Below are 17808 nucleotides of genomic sequence, written 5' to 3'. Positions count from 1 at the left end.
ATGGTTTAAAATAAGATTTTTTAAATTTTCTCTTACCAATAATAATTGCAGTAGAAATATGAAATATAATATTACCTATAGGTAATAACAAAAAAAATATGAGACTTTCATAAAAAGGTCTGGAGACTGAGTCGTAGCCCTTAGGTAACCCGTATAAGCATAAGTAAGCTCCGTCGATAGGTAGGCACATGGCACCTATTGGCTACTATTACAAAGGCTACAAATATTACAAAGCTATACACCTAGTTTGCTTTATTTTTAGCATTTTTGCATAGAAAAAATTAAAACTCGAAATCGAGCTAAATCGTACTGCGTGTTGCGGTAGCTTTTAAAATCAAAATCGTAAGTCTCAGGCATCGATGTTTCGGGACCCCAATTGTAGCGGCATCGTTTTTTAGGGGTGGCGGTGACTGCCGGGAGGGCGTGTCCTATGATAGAAGCGGCGTGTTTTATGCGATAATATAAAATATCAATATTATATTATTATATAATATCATAATAATTAATTTACATAATAGGTATTTTAGTTATATTAGGTAATTGTATTATTATGTATAACATCATGGCAAACGGATAATGTCAATACTTATTGCTCAATAATTTAAATAAAAACCGACGACGAGATTTTAACTTTGTGTTGGCTACGGGGTGAGTCATAATATTCCGCGTCCCCACTTCTGCACAGCCCTGACGACCGACAGCGTGCACCGGGCGCCGGTCTCACACACAGACCTCGCGTCCTTGCTAGACAAAAGTTAGTACTCAGTAGTCACTACTCACTACACCAGTGACTAGTGTATTTTCAGTGATCGTTGGCACGTCAATCGTGTTCGATCCACCTTCTCGACCGTTATATCACATCGGCTTCCGATATAAGTCCTAGAAGTCGCCTGCTGAAAACATGCCGAACATAATCAACGAGGTGAAGTTGGACTTCAAAGACGTGCTGCTCAGGCCAAAAAGGAGCACACTGAAGACCCGAGCTCAAGTGAGTGTTGCACACAAATTGCTTATATGAAAACGAAATCGATTTGTGAAAAGAGTGTAAAAAAACGTACCTACTTATGCGTATCCATGTGAAAAACTACAATTTTGTTTACATTGTAGGTAGACTTGTTTCGGCATATTACATTTCGTAACTCCAAGCGCACGTACCAGGGTATACCAATGATGGCATCCAATATGGATACTGTCGGAACATTTGAAATGGCAGCTGCCCTGGGAAAAGTAAGCATGCAAACAATGATGTGTCGTTTGTCAATGTCATAAAAATAATTATATCCTGATAGTAATGAACTATTTATATTCCAAAACACCAGTTTTACATTTTACACTATAAAAACAAAATACATGCTGATTATTTTTCATCAATTCATAATATATTTTTTTTTCGTACGTATACATAGTCATTTAAATTTCATTCAATAGGTACCTATCAAATGATTTAAAAGATTCTTATTATTTTATTATTTTCATTTTTCACAACTGTACAGATTTATTTAGCTAACAGATTATTTCTACAATTTTTTTTACTATTTGTGTTATAGTTTCATGATAATATATTGGAAACAGTATTCATGTTGTTATGAATATAAAATTATATCACTTTTACAAAATGACCATCATTGGTACTTTAGAAAGGTAATTACATTTTTAGTAATTACTAAAATCTAACTTTCTATGCCTCTGACCTACTTATTTTATTTATCCTTCTGTCATAATAATAATAATGATATTTTAAAACACCTCTTACATTTAAGTTTATAAATAGATTAAGCTAGAGTAAAGCAAGGACTGTCAGATGTTTTATTGGCAGATTAACAAAAAATATAAATTATTCAATTTTATTCAAATATTGTTATTGTTTGGTTATACATATTGTATCAGATATGGGTTTCAAGTTTTTTAGTTAAATAATATGAAACAGTTGTCCAGTATTTGCTGTTTGAAATATTTTCTTTTTTAAATTAATTAGGGTCTTAATTATTTACTATTTTGCTTTTGTGTTAGTAAATTTAAAAAACAACATTTTTGCTTTGATCCTATCAATGAAGTATTCTACATGTCAAGTTTAAGTTAATTGTTTTTATATTTATACTGTAAATAAATTTACAGTATAAATACAGTTAAATTGTAACTTATTTTTATATTGTGTGTATTAATTAATAAATAAATACCTATATTATAATCCTTAATTTGTGCAGTCTAGAACAAAATCATGACCTAATACAATTTAGGTACTAATGTATTGATTATCTATTGAGTTGGTAACTTTTTAGACTAGCTAGTAGGTACACCATATTCAGGCCATAAAATGTTTACAATTTAGTTTAGTTTGTTCAAAGTTGGATTGTAAAATAATATTTTCCAAAGTAAAATATGTACCTGCTACCTATATTGTTTAATTGTGCATTTTTTCAAACATTTCAACTTGGTTTATCACTCACAATTATTTAAATTGTGAGCAATTACATGAAACCTTTTACTAGTTTTAAATAATAATTCATGTGTGATTAAATCTTAAATGAAAATGATCAAATAAATCATTATCTACAAATGCAAACAATTAATAACAATGTTATGTCATTATAGATGCCACATACAATCATAATTTCAACAAAGTAAATTGTTTATTATTTAAATCTATTTTGATTTTAAAATATTAATTTTAAAGTAATATTGGGAAGAATACTATTTACTTTGATCAGTTTTATTATAAATTATACATAAATAAAGCATTTAAAATGTAATTGTTGAACACATTGGATCTTTTCAATATATTTTATTACTTATTAGTTATTAGTAAAATAGTATGGTAGGTGTATCAATTTGATATTGGCACATTATTAAATTATTTATAATTTTCCCTTCAAAACCTTGTACCTTTTATAAAAAATTGTATGTCAGCTTTTAATTATCTATCATAATTGATCAGCTCCTATAAATTAAAATGTTCAAAAACATTTTGGCTCGAACTACACTGATTTTTGTTGCACGTTAAAATCAACTAAAAAGTTATCACTTCTGACAAATTGTTAAAATAGAATAATAATCTATTAGTTAGTTGTTACTATCAATTTATTAATATTAAATTAGTATAGTAATGTGTTTTTTTTAGCTCTGTGCTTACTTAGACAGCTCAGCATAATAAATTATTACTATGTTAAAATACATCTTAAAGTTGTATTAATGCAATAAATTATGTAACCCTTATTTTAACTAATTTTAGGTACCTATTTTATTTTATTATTTTCCTGTTTTTAGTTTAAAACCTATTAATCACCATCCTTATCGTCTTTATTCAACCTATAACAATTTATATGTATTAATCAGCACACCTATCCCTGTATAACCTATATTTGAATTATAATATGCAATTATAATACAGCTTTGACTGTATATAATCATATAATATTTATTATTTAATGTTATGAATTCGTAATTCAGCTAAATTAAAAATTATTGCGTCCTATAGGTACAGTCATACAGACAGACATTTTTTGTTTAAAAATATCATTATAACATTATAATCACGAATAATATTAGTATAAAGTTACTTAAATAATATTATAATATTATCATTACAGAATGTTGTCTGGATATAGCATAGAGTAAAGAATATAGTCATAATATAATGCAATAGAACCTGTAGGCTGTAGGTACCTATACATTTGAATTATTTGATGTTAGTATAATATAGTATGTATTGTTTGCATAATAATTATAAATTGTTCAATGCAATAAAACTTTGAATACCTACGTCCTACCCATTCTATTTTAGTTATAGATTTATATTATTACTATATCTAAAATGGAAAGTTTAGAATATAGGTAATTAGGCAACCTAAACCTTATAAAAATTTAAAAATATTTTCAAATTATAATTATTTAAAATTGAAGAAAATTAGAATAGAATAGAATAGATTTTATTTTGAAGACCGCAATTTTATAAATAGTAAAGTCTTATAGAACTAAACAGATACTTGATTAAAACTGACTAAATTATTATTCATATATATTATTCGATTTTAAATGTGAGTGTATTGAAATATAATAATAGGTTAATAATAAATACTAAAATATTATGTATATTTTTATACTTGATAATCTTAAAAGTTATAAAAGTTTATAACACAGTATAATATTGTGAATCATGAGTCATGATCGTTATCATCGTTTTGACGACGAGTTCGCTAAAAATCGTTATTTTACGTTCACAATTTGCATAACAATATAATAGCAGTCTCGGTGTTTAATTTTAGTACTTATCTAGATTGCATGCAATAAAAACAAAACATGACTTAAAAGCCTGGTACGCAACTGGTACGGTTTACGTTTAGATAGGTACGTACAGTGATTGCTTATGTAATTTTCCTATGAAATCTATACATTTTTTTAAATGGGTACTTTAAGTTGCTTTTAATACGTTTCTTTATTATTTTCTTGTAGATATTTTAATATAATATGCTATATACTAATATTATTGTACCATGAAAGCTGTTATTTATGTTACATCAATTTGTGATTATCGATTTGACAAATTAGCAATATATGCCAATATGTAATAAATAATCAGGTTTCGTTGGGTTCAATTAAAAATATCTGGTTGTTTAATAATCAAACGTAATTAAAATTTATCAAAGGGCTGATTTAGCTTGGAATTATTATTGCAGTATACTATTTGTATTTGTGCTTTATAAACGATTCGGGTTTTCTCTATGCATTTCGTTAAAATAAATAAATAATTAGTTATTAGTAATTAATTATCTTTGGGTAGAGTATTTATGAGCAATTTCAAATTGATTAATCATTCGTGTATGATATATTTATTTATTATTGTAATGACTTTAAGTTCTTACATGATAATTCTGTTCGCTGTTCAGGTTGTTTTAAAAATAAAGGCCCTACAACGTATTATAATAATTTCATTTTTACGATGAAGATAAATATTATATAAAACCATTCAACTATTGTGTTTAGAATTTAGATACCTAGTATACTCAATGCTAGTCAATGGCAACAATATTATGTAACACGTGATCGTTGAATTTACATAGTACATTCTTTTGATGTACTATGGAATGGCATGTGTCTGTTTTTAATTGTTATCATATTATCTGTATTATTATTATTATTTACAATAATTATAGTGTATATTTCTTCTTTGTTATGACTAATGAATAATAATATAATATATATAATTCACGTGATCGACTGCAAAATAATAGCGTGGCTGAGAGATTATTTTGTTTGAATGGTTGATAATTTATCAATATTTCCTAAATAATATAACAAGCGTTAATAATATTATTGTTTTGAAATTGTCTTGAAAACATTACATAATTTATTGAATCCATTCAGCTAAAATTTTCTTTTCTTACCCACGGCCACACGTGTCTGGGTTTAGGTCATATATAAAATAATATTACTCTATGACTTAGGCTATAGCTCACACGTAGATTAATAAAGTTAAGAAAATATTCTTATTTTTAGATTTAAAGAACAAAATGTATACTATATATTAAAATGTACCTACATAACTAATTTAGATTCTTAACGTAGCGATAAATGTATTGGTTTTTAAGTATTAAAAAGTATTAATTACTCATTAGTAATGACAATTTTATTTTATTTTTGGCGTGAAGACATTAAACGTTTTAATCTTCAAAATTAAAAGTTGTTTTTGGTAGCAAATTGGACGTGAACAAATTTCCTGTATTTTTAAGAATAATCGGAAAGAACTTACTGAAAAAAAATTATGGAAAAATGAGAATTTTATTCAATAACATTTTTTGACCAAATATATTTTTTTGTTATTAAAATGAATTGCCGTAGATATTTAAAACGTTTCATCAAATATTTAAATTAGCATTTTCTTTTCAAGACTTAATATAATTTTAAAAATATTTTGTTCTTTTTTAGTGTTTTTTTCGATTTTTTCTTAGTCAAAAAGCTTAACAGTTTAAAATAAAGTTCCTCATAAGATGTTCTTTTAGAAATTTAAAAATATCAACAACCATTACTACTATTATCATAGAACAATCTATTATGCAACAAGTTTTCTTGTTGATGTTAGATGTTTAAATTTTGACAAAATCGCATGTTTAAATACAAAATATGTCACAACTTTAGGTACCTATTCAAAAAATATCAATCATTGGGACTTGAAACTTTTTGCTATTAGGCGTATTATCGTTTGTTTAAGTTTATTATTATTTATTATTTGTTGTACACAATGAAATTATTTCATAATATTTAAATTAATTTTAAGCTACCTCTTTATCCCGTACAACAGTCGGCGGCCGTGGTATTATACCTACCTACTTAATAAGTAATAACTAATAAGTAACAACTGATATTTTATTAAATGTTATGTTATTGGCAACAATTCGCTTGAATAAAATCTTATATGTACTCATAATACCACTGATTATAAATATTATACTATGCTAGCTAGTATCAATGATAATACTAATAAAATCATCGAAAAATGAAGTTGCTATAGCAGTACGGAAATATATTTTAGGACAACCTGCAGTATTAATACTTAAATTAATTTTTATTTTTCCTTGATCATCAACCAATTTTTAAAGAAGTTCAGATTTAAAAGTATGATCCATGTTTTTGCCTAAAAACTAGTTAATTTATTACTGTTTATTTGTTTCTATAAGTTGTATGGCTTCAACTAAATCACAGTTAATTTGTGAGTTGTTACATATAGATAGTTATATGCTATTGAAAAAATCCAATAATCGTTATTTATACAACATTAACATGAACATTCATAGCGATAACGTCATATCTTTGACCGGCCATATTATATTACCTATTTAATATCTATTCTATTTACATTGTATGTAATGTTACTGATGCTAAATTTTTAACAGGCAGTTAAACATTGAACTGAGGCGTGAGGCTTACTTTCTTTCTTAGCGATGTTATTTTTTGGGCACTGTTAAATTAGTTTTGTTGGAGTGCATATAATTATATAAGTATATTTTATATATGCAAAATTTTTTTTATTCTAAATGTTTGTCTTTATGACTTATGTGGACATATGTGTATTTTGAATTGGCAAGACAGGCATATGCTTTCAGATAAATATTTATTTCTTTATTTTCTTTAAAATGATTAATGATCATAATTTTTTAATAGATTTCTCAACTTGATTGAAAATGTAATTTTTTTATGGCGAAGCCGTGAAGATCTAACAGATTGGACAAAACTGTCTTTGTACAATTGTACCTATAACTTTGGTCATTAGACCTAAGCATCCTGAAACCACTTATACAGTTTAACGTCTTCCCCGAAATATCTCGAAATTATTTTTATACTTATGGAGCATTTAAATAATTTTTTTACTGATTACAACATTTTTAATTTAAATATAAATTTATTCTCTACTATCTTCCACCATAGCATAAAATATTATTGTCTTTTAAATAATATATTTTTTGATTTAATTTATGTTTAGCATGGGCTATTTACTACAGTCCACAAGTATTATGAACCTGCTGAGTGGTTAGAGTTTGCTAACAACAATAAGGAAATTTTACCACACATAGCTGTTACTTGTGGTATAAATGACCATGAATTTGAAAAACTCAAAAATATATTGGAAGCCGTACCTGATATATCTTTTATCTGCCTTGATGTGGCTAACGGCTACACTCAACAATTTGTGGATATTGTTCGGAAAACACGTTCAGCATATCCAGAACATACAATAATTGTAAGTATTTTTAAACAACAGAATCACACATTGTATTATTGTAATATAGTGATTAAGTGGGTAAGTAATATTTTTACTATACTGTTTCTTCTTGATTGGTATTAATTTTTTTCCATGTTCCAAAAATCAACATTTATGGCCATAATTATATAGTATATACCTACCTGTTTTTTTGTCTTACGGTTGTATACCGTCTTTGGAACTTCCGTTATAAGGGTTAGGGAATGTATCCAACTGAATTACTTTGGGTGAGCTTAGCTAAATCCACTGCCACATTACTGATTAAATTATATTTTTGTTGCTATATTAATATAATATATTATTTTAATGATATTCAATGTACAATGTAATTTATAAATAATTATTTTTTAGGCCGGCAACGTGGTTACTGGTGAAATGGTTGAAGAATTAATTTTGTCTGGTGCTGATATCATTAAAGTTGGTATTGGCCCAGGATCAGTATGTACCACACGTATTAAGACAGGCGTGGGCTATCCTCAGTTAAGTACGGTTATTGAATGTGCTGATGCTGCTCACGGTCTACAAGGACATATTATTTCTGTGAGTATCTATTTACAATTACCATAATTATTAATTTTGTTTTATTGACATTACATATGAATCAACAGTGTTTTTTTTTGTTAAAAGTAAAATTTTAATTTAAAATGTTTAAATATTATAGGATGGTGGATGTGTTTGTCCTGGAGATGTTGCCAAGGCATTTGGTGCTGGAGCAGATTTTGTTATGCTTGGTGGAATGCTTGCTGGACATGATCAAAATGGAGGCGAGTTAACCATTAAACCAAATGGCACTAAATGTAAATTATTTTATGGTATGAGTTCGTTAACAGCGATGAAGAAACATGCTGGTGGTAAAGCAGAGTACAGGTGTGTTGTTATTATTATCATTATGTGTTATAGGCATAACGATTAACTTAAATATATTAATTATTTTAGAGCTGCTGAAGGGAAAGCCGTTGAAGTACCATACAGAGGTGATGTAAATGATACTATCTGATATACTTGGTGGACTTCGTTCAGCATGTACCTATACTGGAGCACATACATTAAAAAGAGTTGCCTAAGCGTGCCACATTTATTCGATGTACTCAACAAGTGAACTCTGTGTACTCCAACATAACTACTCGAGAATAAATAACAATACTGTTTAATGTATGTTGTATATGGTACCTACAAAAAGGTATTTATTTACCTGATGTAATATGGTATAATATTCAATTATTCGTTCTATAGCATAATTTATTCCAGTCACATTTTACATTACCTGAGCGCCTGTAGAATTTAAGACTGTATTTTTACAGGATGTATAATAATTTTTTATTTTTACAAATGTAATTTCAATTTTGTGATAGAAATATTTTCTCATTGTTATTATAATATTAATTCATTATTCATAATCAATCATTAGTTACTATAGCTAATGAGCTTAACATATAAAAATAAAATTTAGGTTAGGTCTGGTTTTTAGCTTTTTGATTTTTTTTTTTTATAATTAAAATTTTGTTCTAAGTATTTTGGAGCATAAAATAATAAATATTATGTTATATTTATTATAGTTGTTAATTATTTATCTTTAACAAAAAATAACTCAAATTCTACGCAATGTAATTCTAAAACTGTGATGTGATTTTTTTTTTATGTTTGGAAATATCTTTTGTTGTATAACTTCTAAGTTTTAAAAATGTATTATTTACCTATGTTGATTTTTATAGATTTCTAATCCTATTTAAGATCAGACTTCAATTGAATAATTTAACGCTAATAATTAATAATTATTAGGTAGGTAATAAAAAAAATTAATTTTATTTGAACTTGTAAAATTATTTGAGAACTTTTATATTTTACTTGTTATTTTATCAACTAATAAACTAAAATTTGATTTAAATTTAATTGAATAGTTGTTTGATATAATGTTAGAATATTAAAAAAAAATCTAAAATGTATTATATTATTATGTACAAACATTAGGCTTACATTTTAGAATTAAAATAGCTGTCACGCCTGGTGTTACCCATGCCAAGCATTTGTTTTTTTATAAATATTATATTATATTTGTAAAAAAAAATGTATATGCCATATTTTTACTAATTTATTACAATAGTAATTTAATATAAATTAACTAACCAATGGCGACCATATTATTAAGAAACAAAAAAAATTCTTTTTTTCGTGATGTGAAAAAAATTCATGTGTGGGCTACCCTTCAGTTACCTACATGGATTTAAAAAACAAGCAATAAACACCCTCTAAGTCTCAAGGAAACTATTGATAACTTATATTAAAAACTGTCCAGTAGTTTATAAGTCTATTAACTTCAGATAAAGCAACAACCGTTTTTAGCTGCATAACCCAAATACTCCAGTAAAAAAATAAAAATACAGCACTGTATATAGGTGTGTCTTGGTTTTAGTGTACCTCAGACTGAGGTCCTCAGTTCACGGGAAAATTGGTGTTGGTGTACCTCGATTTCTGAACTAATTTGACCGAGATGGAAAATTCGCCTGTGGTAAAAAATTGGATAGGACTGGATACTATTGTAAGCACTTAAAAAATATAAATCGAAAGTGGTTAAAACTACTCTCTAAAGTTTAGAGTCTAAACTAACCCGATTATAATATGTACAAAAAAAAAATACTAATTTCTACTATTAGTATTATAATCCGTAAGATGTAACCAATGGCAACCATTTGTGAAAAAGATTTTTTTTCGATTTTTATCGTAAACCGCCCTATCAGTGCATTTAAATTGATCCGAAGTTCAAATATGTTGAAGTTTATTACTAAGGAAACTCATAATTGTTAAGAGGGTGTTACACTCGCATGTGTGTCTTCGTCTTACAAATGTACAACACAGCAAAAACTGTTTAACCAACCTAACCGGACTATAATACTACCCCTGTATTTATTGTGGAATTACCAAAATTCCACAGTGCATAGCGAAAGAACTTTATCTGTGTTCTAGTGAATTTATATTTTTGATAGCACTAACCTATAATTTTTAATAATTAAATGAAAAAACCTATTGTATCTATGTAATCCAAATAATAAAAACGCTACGACACAGATAACTGATAAAATTCTTCCCTTGTGGAATTTTAGTAATTCTACTATAAATACAGAGGGAGTATAGTTCCGCGCAAAATAGTTTTTGCTATGTTGTACATATTTTGTAAGACGGATACAACACATGCGGGTGTAGGGCGGTTTAGCGTCCTTAAGGCTATAAGGATATGATTTTGATTACCTACCCAACTAATGAACATACCTTTGTTAATTCTTACCAAATGTATTTACTGGGTGTCTCTATATTCAACTAGTTACAATATGACTTATCTTAATATTGGTGTTGAATAGTCATTCTTGACTCCAAGAAAATAACTTATTTTATTAGTAAGTAGGGATACTTACGATTTAATAAATAAATAAGTGTGTGGCTATTGATACTATTGTTATACCTACCTATATATAGTTATTGTTTGAAGGGCTGTTGTTATTGTAATTGTAATTGTGTTGCACGGACTGATTATTTTTACGGTTGAAATGTTTTGAATTGATTGTGTGGTTATTTAAGGTATGACAAATGACAATATTGTTGAATGAGTTCATTGGTGGAGGAGTGGATTTGTAGACCGCGGAAAGATAGGTAAAATAATACTATGAGGGAGATACGAGAGCAAGCTGCTTAAATTATGCGACGATACCGTTGAACGGGGTGAAGTGGGGCACAACGTGTATATTTTTTAAGATTCCAAATGATCTGTTTGATCAAAATTATGAAATATATTATCATCTTTAAGTAAGACATTAGACAGCTATTCATGATTTTTTTTTTTTAAAGTTTCTTATAATACATTGTTTTTGTTCTAAAAAGTGGTCCACTTTACCCACATGTGTGGGGTGAAGCGGACCAGGCATTTGATTTTCATTAAAAACCACTTAGATCAATTCTAGTTTTGAAGTAATTTTGGGCACCCATAACAATTATTTTTTTCTGTTAATTCATAATATATGCCAATTAGCTAAATTTATAAACATAAAATTATGTATAATATCAAAGTAGGTAGGTACCTATACAAAAACTGGAAACACAATATAATCAATAGTTACATACAATATGTGTCACAATACATAATATTTTATCATTTTTCAGGTTTGAGTGTTTGACTAGAAATGTGAAATCTGTTGTTATACTGACATACTGAATAGGTACTGAACAACATTAAACATAATAATAAATTGTAACCACGATGTAGGTACCTATTTGATGGTCTTGCTACTAAAAAAAACAATCCATGTACTATGTAGTTTGCAAAATCTCTTCCTTTTAGAGTTAAGATAATCTAGTACCTAATAGTATCAAGTAGGTACCATAACTTAAAGTAGGTACCTACCTACATTTGTATCTATGCTAGGCGTACACTGTAGCCGAGTATTGCATTTTTAGCTACCTATCCTGTCTTCATTTTACCGTATTGCCGGTCAAACATCAATTTGAATAACCTCCGAGATAGGTTCTGTAAGTTCACTGACAAACGCGAAGAATAACCACTAGGCGTTAGGTACGGTTAGGTGTGAAAAGCATTTACACGCCGCTAATCTCTATAATTATAATTAGTCATAATGTAAGTACGGTACATACTACGATGTACTTATAGTTTTTTTTTTTTTGATATGGTAGAACTTACTTAGAATGTAATTAAACATAGGTGCGGTTACAAGGAGGAGGTTATGGTGGCTGAAGCCCCACCTTTTAAGCATTAGGTACCTACTTACAAATATTTCAAACTTGCCTACGTACCTAATTGTATAATATAGGTATGCAAATATGCAATAAAAAGTAATATTTTTGTAATTTTGTTATTGAAGTTTGTTATTATTATGTATGATGCATATTTTATTTATAATAAAAACTTAATGCCTATGCTTTTACGTACTTGAAGAACATTTTTTCGTCTAGCCCCTCCCTTTTTTATTTTTGAACCTGCGCCTTATTGAACACAATAATAATTGGATAGGTATGTATTACATCTTATCATAATATATTTATAAAGATATTATATTAGTATAGAGACATTATTAAATAAATACGAAATAATGGATTAAAATCGTCTCAATAGTTTATTATAAATAATCATTAAATAGAAATTACAAAACTGTCCACCTTAGTGTAATAAAATATTTTACCAATTTTGCATTATACATTTGGAAAATTAAAATCAAAACACTTGGAAACTTATAATTGATCGTGTATATAATTTTGTTTTCTAAGATAATAATACAACTTATTATTTAATTATCATATAGATATTTATATAAACACATCTTACTTCTAGATAAATAATTATGGAAAAAGTCAGAAGCAACAACAAAAAAAAACGATTTGTGCAATTTGCTGGTGTGTATATTATTAATAAAACAACTAATAGGTACTTCTGCTAGGTACAATAAATCATGAATCGTAAGTAGCCAGTGTAAGTAAACCACGAATTCACTATATAACTGAAACGCTGTATCCTAATTAATAGAATAAATACTTTAAGTAAAAATTTAATATACAACCAGTCACCAGAAAATATGTTCAGTCAGAACATGTATCTATGTACCTACTGTATTATACTATTATCTTGATATTTAAAAGTCGTGTATAAAAATTACATTTTTGAGAAATTAAAATTGTTGTATGGAGTTATGGAAGAATAAAATATTGTTCGTTAAATGCATGTCTAAAGGGGAATTTTCATTTTAAAGCGAATTGCTTCTGACCTCTGAATTAGACGTATATCTTTATATATATTTTTATTACAATTGTATTCACTCTAAAACTATTCCACAAGTAAATTTATTTTAAATCTCGTTACTCGTATATTTCACAAGACAGTTTAAAATTATACAATCTTAATACAACCATAGTAACAATAAGCTATGACATTTTTTTTTAATGTGTACTAAAATATGTTACTAAGTAAATGCGTACAGTATAGAGGAAAAAACAAAAATATTATCACCCTTATTCAAAATTTGAATAATTATTAAAAATTTTACAATCTACGCACAATTATAAATATATTTTTTTTTTTTTTACAACATCGATTGATGTACAACTTAACATTATTGTTATTATTATATAATATTTAAAACAAATGTGATTATTATTGATATAAATATCATAAATTGCAAACACATTTATAATTGTAGTTATATTATAATAATATACGAGGAAAAAATATATAAGCTATTTGCAATTCATATGCGTCTAAATCTACTTGATACCCGATACTCCGAACTGTATGAACGACCATGTCGTGTTCATCAATATAAAAATCACTAAATAAACAAAACAGTAACAAACCGATAGATCGTCAAATAGCTTAAGGTCTAAACATGTGTTTCAGATGAGTGGAGACTGGTGAGTGTGAATGAAACAAACTTAAAATAATAATACGTAGTATGAATACAAAACACGGCGTAGATAATATACACAACGTTTGGATATGTGTATATATTATATATTATGATATAATGATATGATTGAAAAAATTTTTAGAAGAATCAGCTTTGGAAGATTTGAGATACATATACAAGTATGATGTCCTTCGAATTGTTTTTCGTGTGCATAATATAATATGCAATAAAAACAAAACACAAACAATTCGAATCGTAGGTATGGAGGAAACGAATTGATTAAGCCGATATACCTACCAATATTATGTACCTAGGTAAGTACCATAATATTTTATTATAACCTTATGCTATTAAAAGAAAATGCTATAAACGAACTTTAAACAATACGAAAAATATACCCTTTAAAATGCATTAATAATTCCTACGCATATTAGCGAGTAATACGCACACAATATTATTAAACTAAAGTCTGATAAACGTCTTGTTCGTTGATCACTTTACACCTGGCACTGGGCAATTCGTATTGCCGAGACTAGGTTTAGGTCTGACCAAATTTATCAAGTGCTAAAAATATTATAATATAGGCTAAACACGAACTTTTACGGCGTGACTATTATCATTTATCGATTAGGTATAATATTTTAGTGTTAGACTGTGTATCATACATATTATATCGTGTTTAGGCCTTAGAGTGTTTACTTTTAACGTATGTTAGTGAACGCGAGTCAAAGGATTGTGCTTATTGAGAAATGCACATAAGCTTAAGTAGGTACATGACGTGATAGGGTTTCAGATTGGTTTCCTTACGAGTTGTGGCGGTCTGCAGAATATTGATGTCATCATAATTATTACAACGATAAATATTTTAACTGGGTTTTATTAATTATTTGAAACAGTTTACGTCATCCATAATTAAAATATTTTTCAAATAAACATGCAAGTGTAAAAATATGTATTACATTTGTATTTTTAGTTCTACATATTTTGTGCCTTTTAATTTTTATTAGACATTTGAATAAAACACATATGTTGTTAAATGGTTAGGTACAATTGCCGTTTTCAGTAATATTGACGAAAATACGCATTATTCATATTCATATAGCTTAAATAGCTTACAGTAACTTTAAATTAATTATTTGTAAAAAGAAAAAAAAACAATTTTCCAAGACCCGGGTTTATTTTTTAAATTCTGAGTTCAAAGACGAATAATCCAATCTTCCAAACCACTTCAAACATTATTAAATTTTTTTTATTTTAATATATATTATTTATTTTGCACGTGCTGACACTTTTTTCGTATGTTGCGTGGTGCTATGTAAAAGACCAAAGAAAACGACGATGAGAAATATGAGAGAAAAATATGAACGTAGGTACTCAAGCGAACGTGAAAACTCGTGAAAAACGTTTGGTAAGTGTGAAAACAATAGAAAAGAAATATATTACAGTTACAAAAAAACTACCTTAACTTGCAAATTAATTTGTACACAATACCTACGTAATAAAACGTGTATTTGCGTACAACTACTATCTAACAATATTACGTGGTCCCCGATTCTGCTGGCAATACAAAATACGCGTTCTAACAACATTTTATAAAATATAAAATGAGTATGTTTACGAACGCGATCGTAATAATAATGACAGTAATGGTCCCTTAAAACCATCATCATTATCGTCAGAATAATGACTGTAAAAACAACAAATAAAAAAACGCGTAACGTTTAAAACGAAATAATAATTCAAAACCCATTTAAAATTAGATGATTATAGTATTAAATTAAAATTAATGTTATGTCTATAGTATCCAAGAAAACTACTACCTATCTGAGCGCTGAGATATTATCGTTAATCGATATTTCATGATCCCCAGACATGTCATCATGGTAGTTGCACTTGGATTAACTTATTCCTACGACTTAAAGTTATATCAATATTTTAACTAATCTTATAATTATTTAGCATCCAGTAATGATCAGAACCGATTTCAGAGTTTTTTGCTCAAAAATCAATTGCCTATGAAAAGACAAAACGAGGCTTACGTCATAGACTTCTGATATCATCTAACTACCAATATTTACAAAAAAAGTACGTTTCTTCCGTTCTTGTGAAGTTATCAACAAGTAGATACATTAGTATTCAGTTTACTTTCCGGAGACGTATTTGGAAATTAGATGATTAAAATAGGTAATACACAATTTAAGCTTTCATAGCTGAAGCTGAATTTAAATGTCGTGTTTTTTGATCAAATGTAATTATTATAAACTTAAATCCAAAAGCTAGGAATGGTGCTTGGCGAGGATTTCTCAATGATTGGTTTGGTCAGCCTGTACATGTTAATATAATAAAAGGAAAAACAATAATAGCAATAAAAAATATAAAAAACATTACATAATATGAAATATACAATTATTAGTATACGGTACACGCCGATAGGGATTTGATCGTTTTGCCGAGGTTGTAGGGAAATATTTCTTAAAGGGGGCTTTTTTTTTTGCAAAAAAACAATGATATGAAAAATACAAAATGTACCTAAATAATAAAAAATTATAATTTTTTTTTCTTTTCCGAATTCGTCATTAGAGCACGTGTAGGTTTTCGCACGACTTCGACTTGGAATCTCTGGCCCACACCTTGCTTAACAATCCCTTCACCCGGAGGCTGGTAGACGTTCGGGATCCCCTGTATTTCTTGAATGTTGGCCCGCAGTTTCCCAACGGTGACTTGGAGCGTTTGCGCATTGATGAAGACCTGGTCACTCCATGTTCCGGTGGTTGGTCCAACTTCAATCGTATCTGCGTCAGAATGCCTACTAGTAATTCGTCCACATTGTAGTTGATGATCACCGACGTCTCGATGAACTTGCAGTCATACCGAGTGGCCATTTGTTTGCCAACTAAAAAACAATCGTTGTGAACAGACATTTTAAATAGTAATTTAATTATTTGAAAGTGGGTTTCTTCTGGTGAAAATCACAACGTATCATCCGATGGGGGTAATTGTATAGGTATTGTAAAAAAAAAAGTGATCAGCATGCCTATTGATGACTAACTATACGTTAGGGGGAAAATATAAAGTTAGTACAGTTGCAACATTACGCCATTGGAGTATTGGACTAATAACAATTGGCAGGCGGAAACTGAGTAATATAAATTGACACTCAATACAGTCTACGTCGGTAAATATTTTTGTGTGAGTGGAAAATTGCCCGTCAAACACGGCGTGGGTAATTACCACGGGAGGAAATGAAAATAGACTCGTAGCATACAAAATATATATAATACTACCGCGTAATAAATCGATAGAATGAAAATATAAAACAAAACGATTATATTATTATATTATATATGATTACCTACATTACATTTTATTGATGTAAAATACTACTATACCTCCTGATGGCACGACGTTTGGTCTTACAATATCGTTTTTGTTACCGACTAATATCACAGCTTTATTTCTGACTACGTCTGCTTTCCACAAAGCTTGTAGCCATTCTTCGGCTTGTTTGAAGCTGTCCCAATCATTTCTCGAGTAGATGATACAATAGGCATGTGGGGACTCCTCAAATACGTCATTACAATCCGCCGGCTACAAACATATTGTATTGTATTACATTATTTTTTACACACCACAAGGTTTACCTATTTTTTATAG

At 28.3% G+C, this 17808-nt stretch overlaps 2 protein-coding genes across 2 annotated transcripts in view; one reads left to right on the top strand and one right to left on the bottom strand.

Annotated features, from left to right (window-relative positions):
• Positions 1–757: 757 nt before the first annotated feature.
• On the top strand, positions 758–9643 carry Gmpr2 (guanosine monophosphate reductase 2). The gene is given in 8 exon segments (NM_001160348.1): positions 758–988; positions 1108–1227; positions 7475–7732; positions 8105–8293; positions 8415–8620; positions 8690–8746; positions 8748–8805; positions 8807–9643. Coding segments are annotated over 8 exon segments (1056 nt in total). The 5' UTR covers positions 758–901; the 3' UTR covers positions 8888–9643.
• A 4516-nt stretch (positions 9644–14159) lies between these two features.
• The window catches only part of LOC100160125 (putative mediator of RNA polymerase II transcription subunit 26), a 265995-nt gene continuing 262346 nt past the window's right edge, over positions 14160–17808 (bottom strand). The window contains exons 10-11 of the mRNA XM_029486922.1: positions 17544–17742; positions 14160–17047 (exon numbers count right to left, since the gene is read on the bottom strand). Of these exons, the coding sequence (XP_029342782.1) occupies positions 16731–17047; positions 17544–17742 (516 nt within the window). The 3' untranslated portion in view covers positions 14160–16730. The remainder of the gene's footprint in view (positions 17048–17543; positions 17743–17808) is intronic.

This window comes from Acyrthosiphon pisum, chromosome A1 (assembly GCF_005508785.2).
Source record: "Acyrthosiphon pisum isolate AL4f chromosome A1, pea_aphid_22Mar2018_4r6ur, whole genome shotgun sequence".
In the NCBI taxonomy this organism is placed as follows: Eukaryota; Metazoa; Arthropoda; class Insecta; order Hemiptera; family Aphididae; genus Acyrthosiphon; species Acyrthosiphon pisum.
This window is presented reverse-complemented; position numbering and strand designations above follow the sequence as displayed.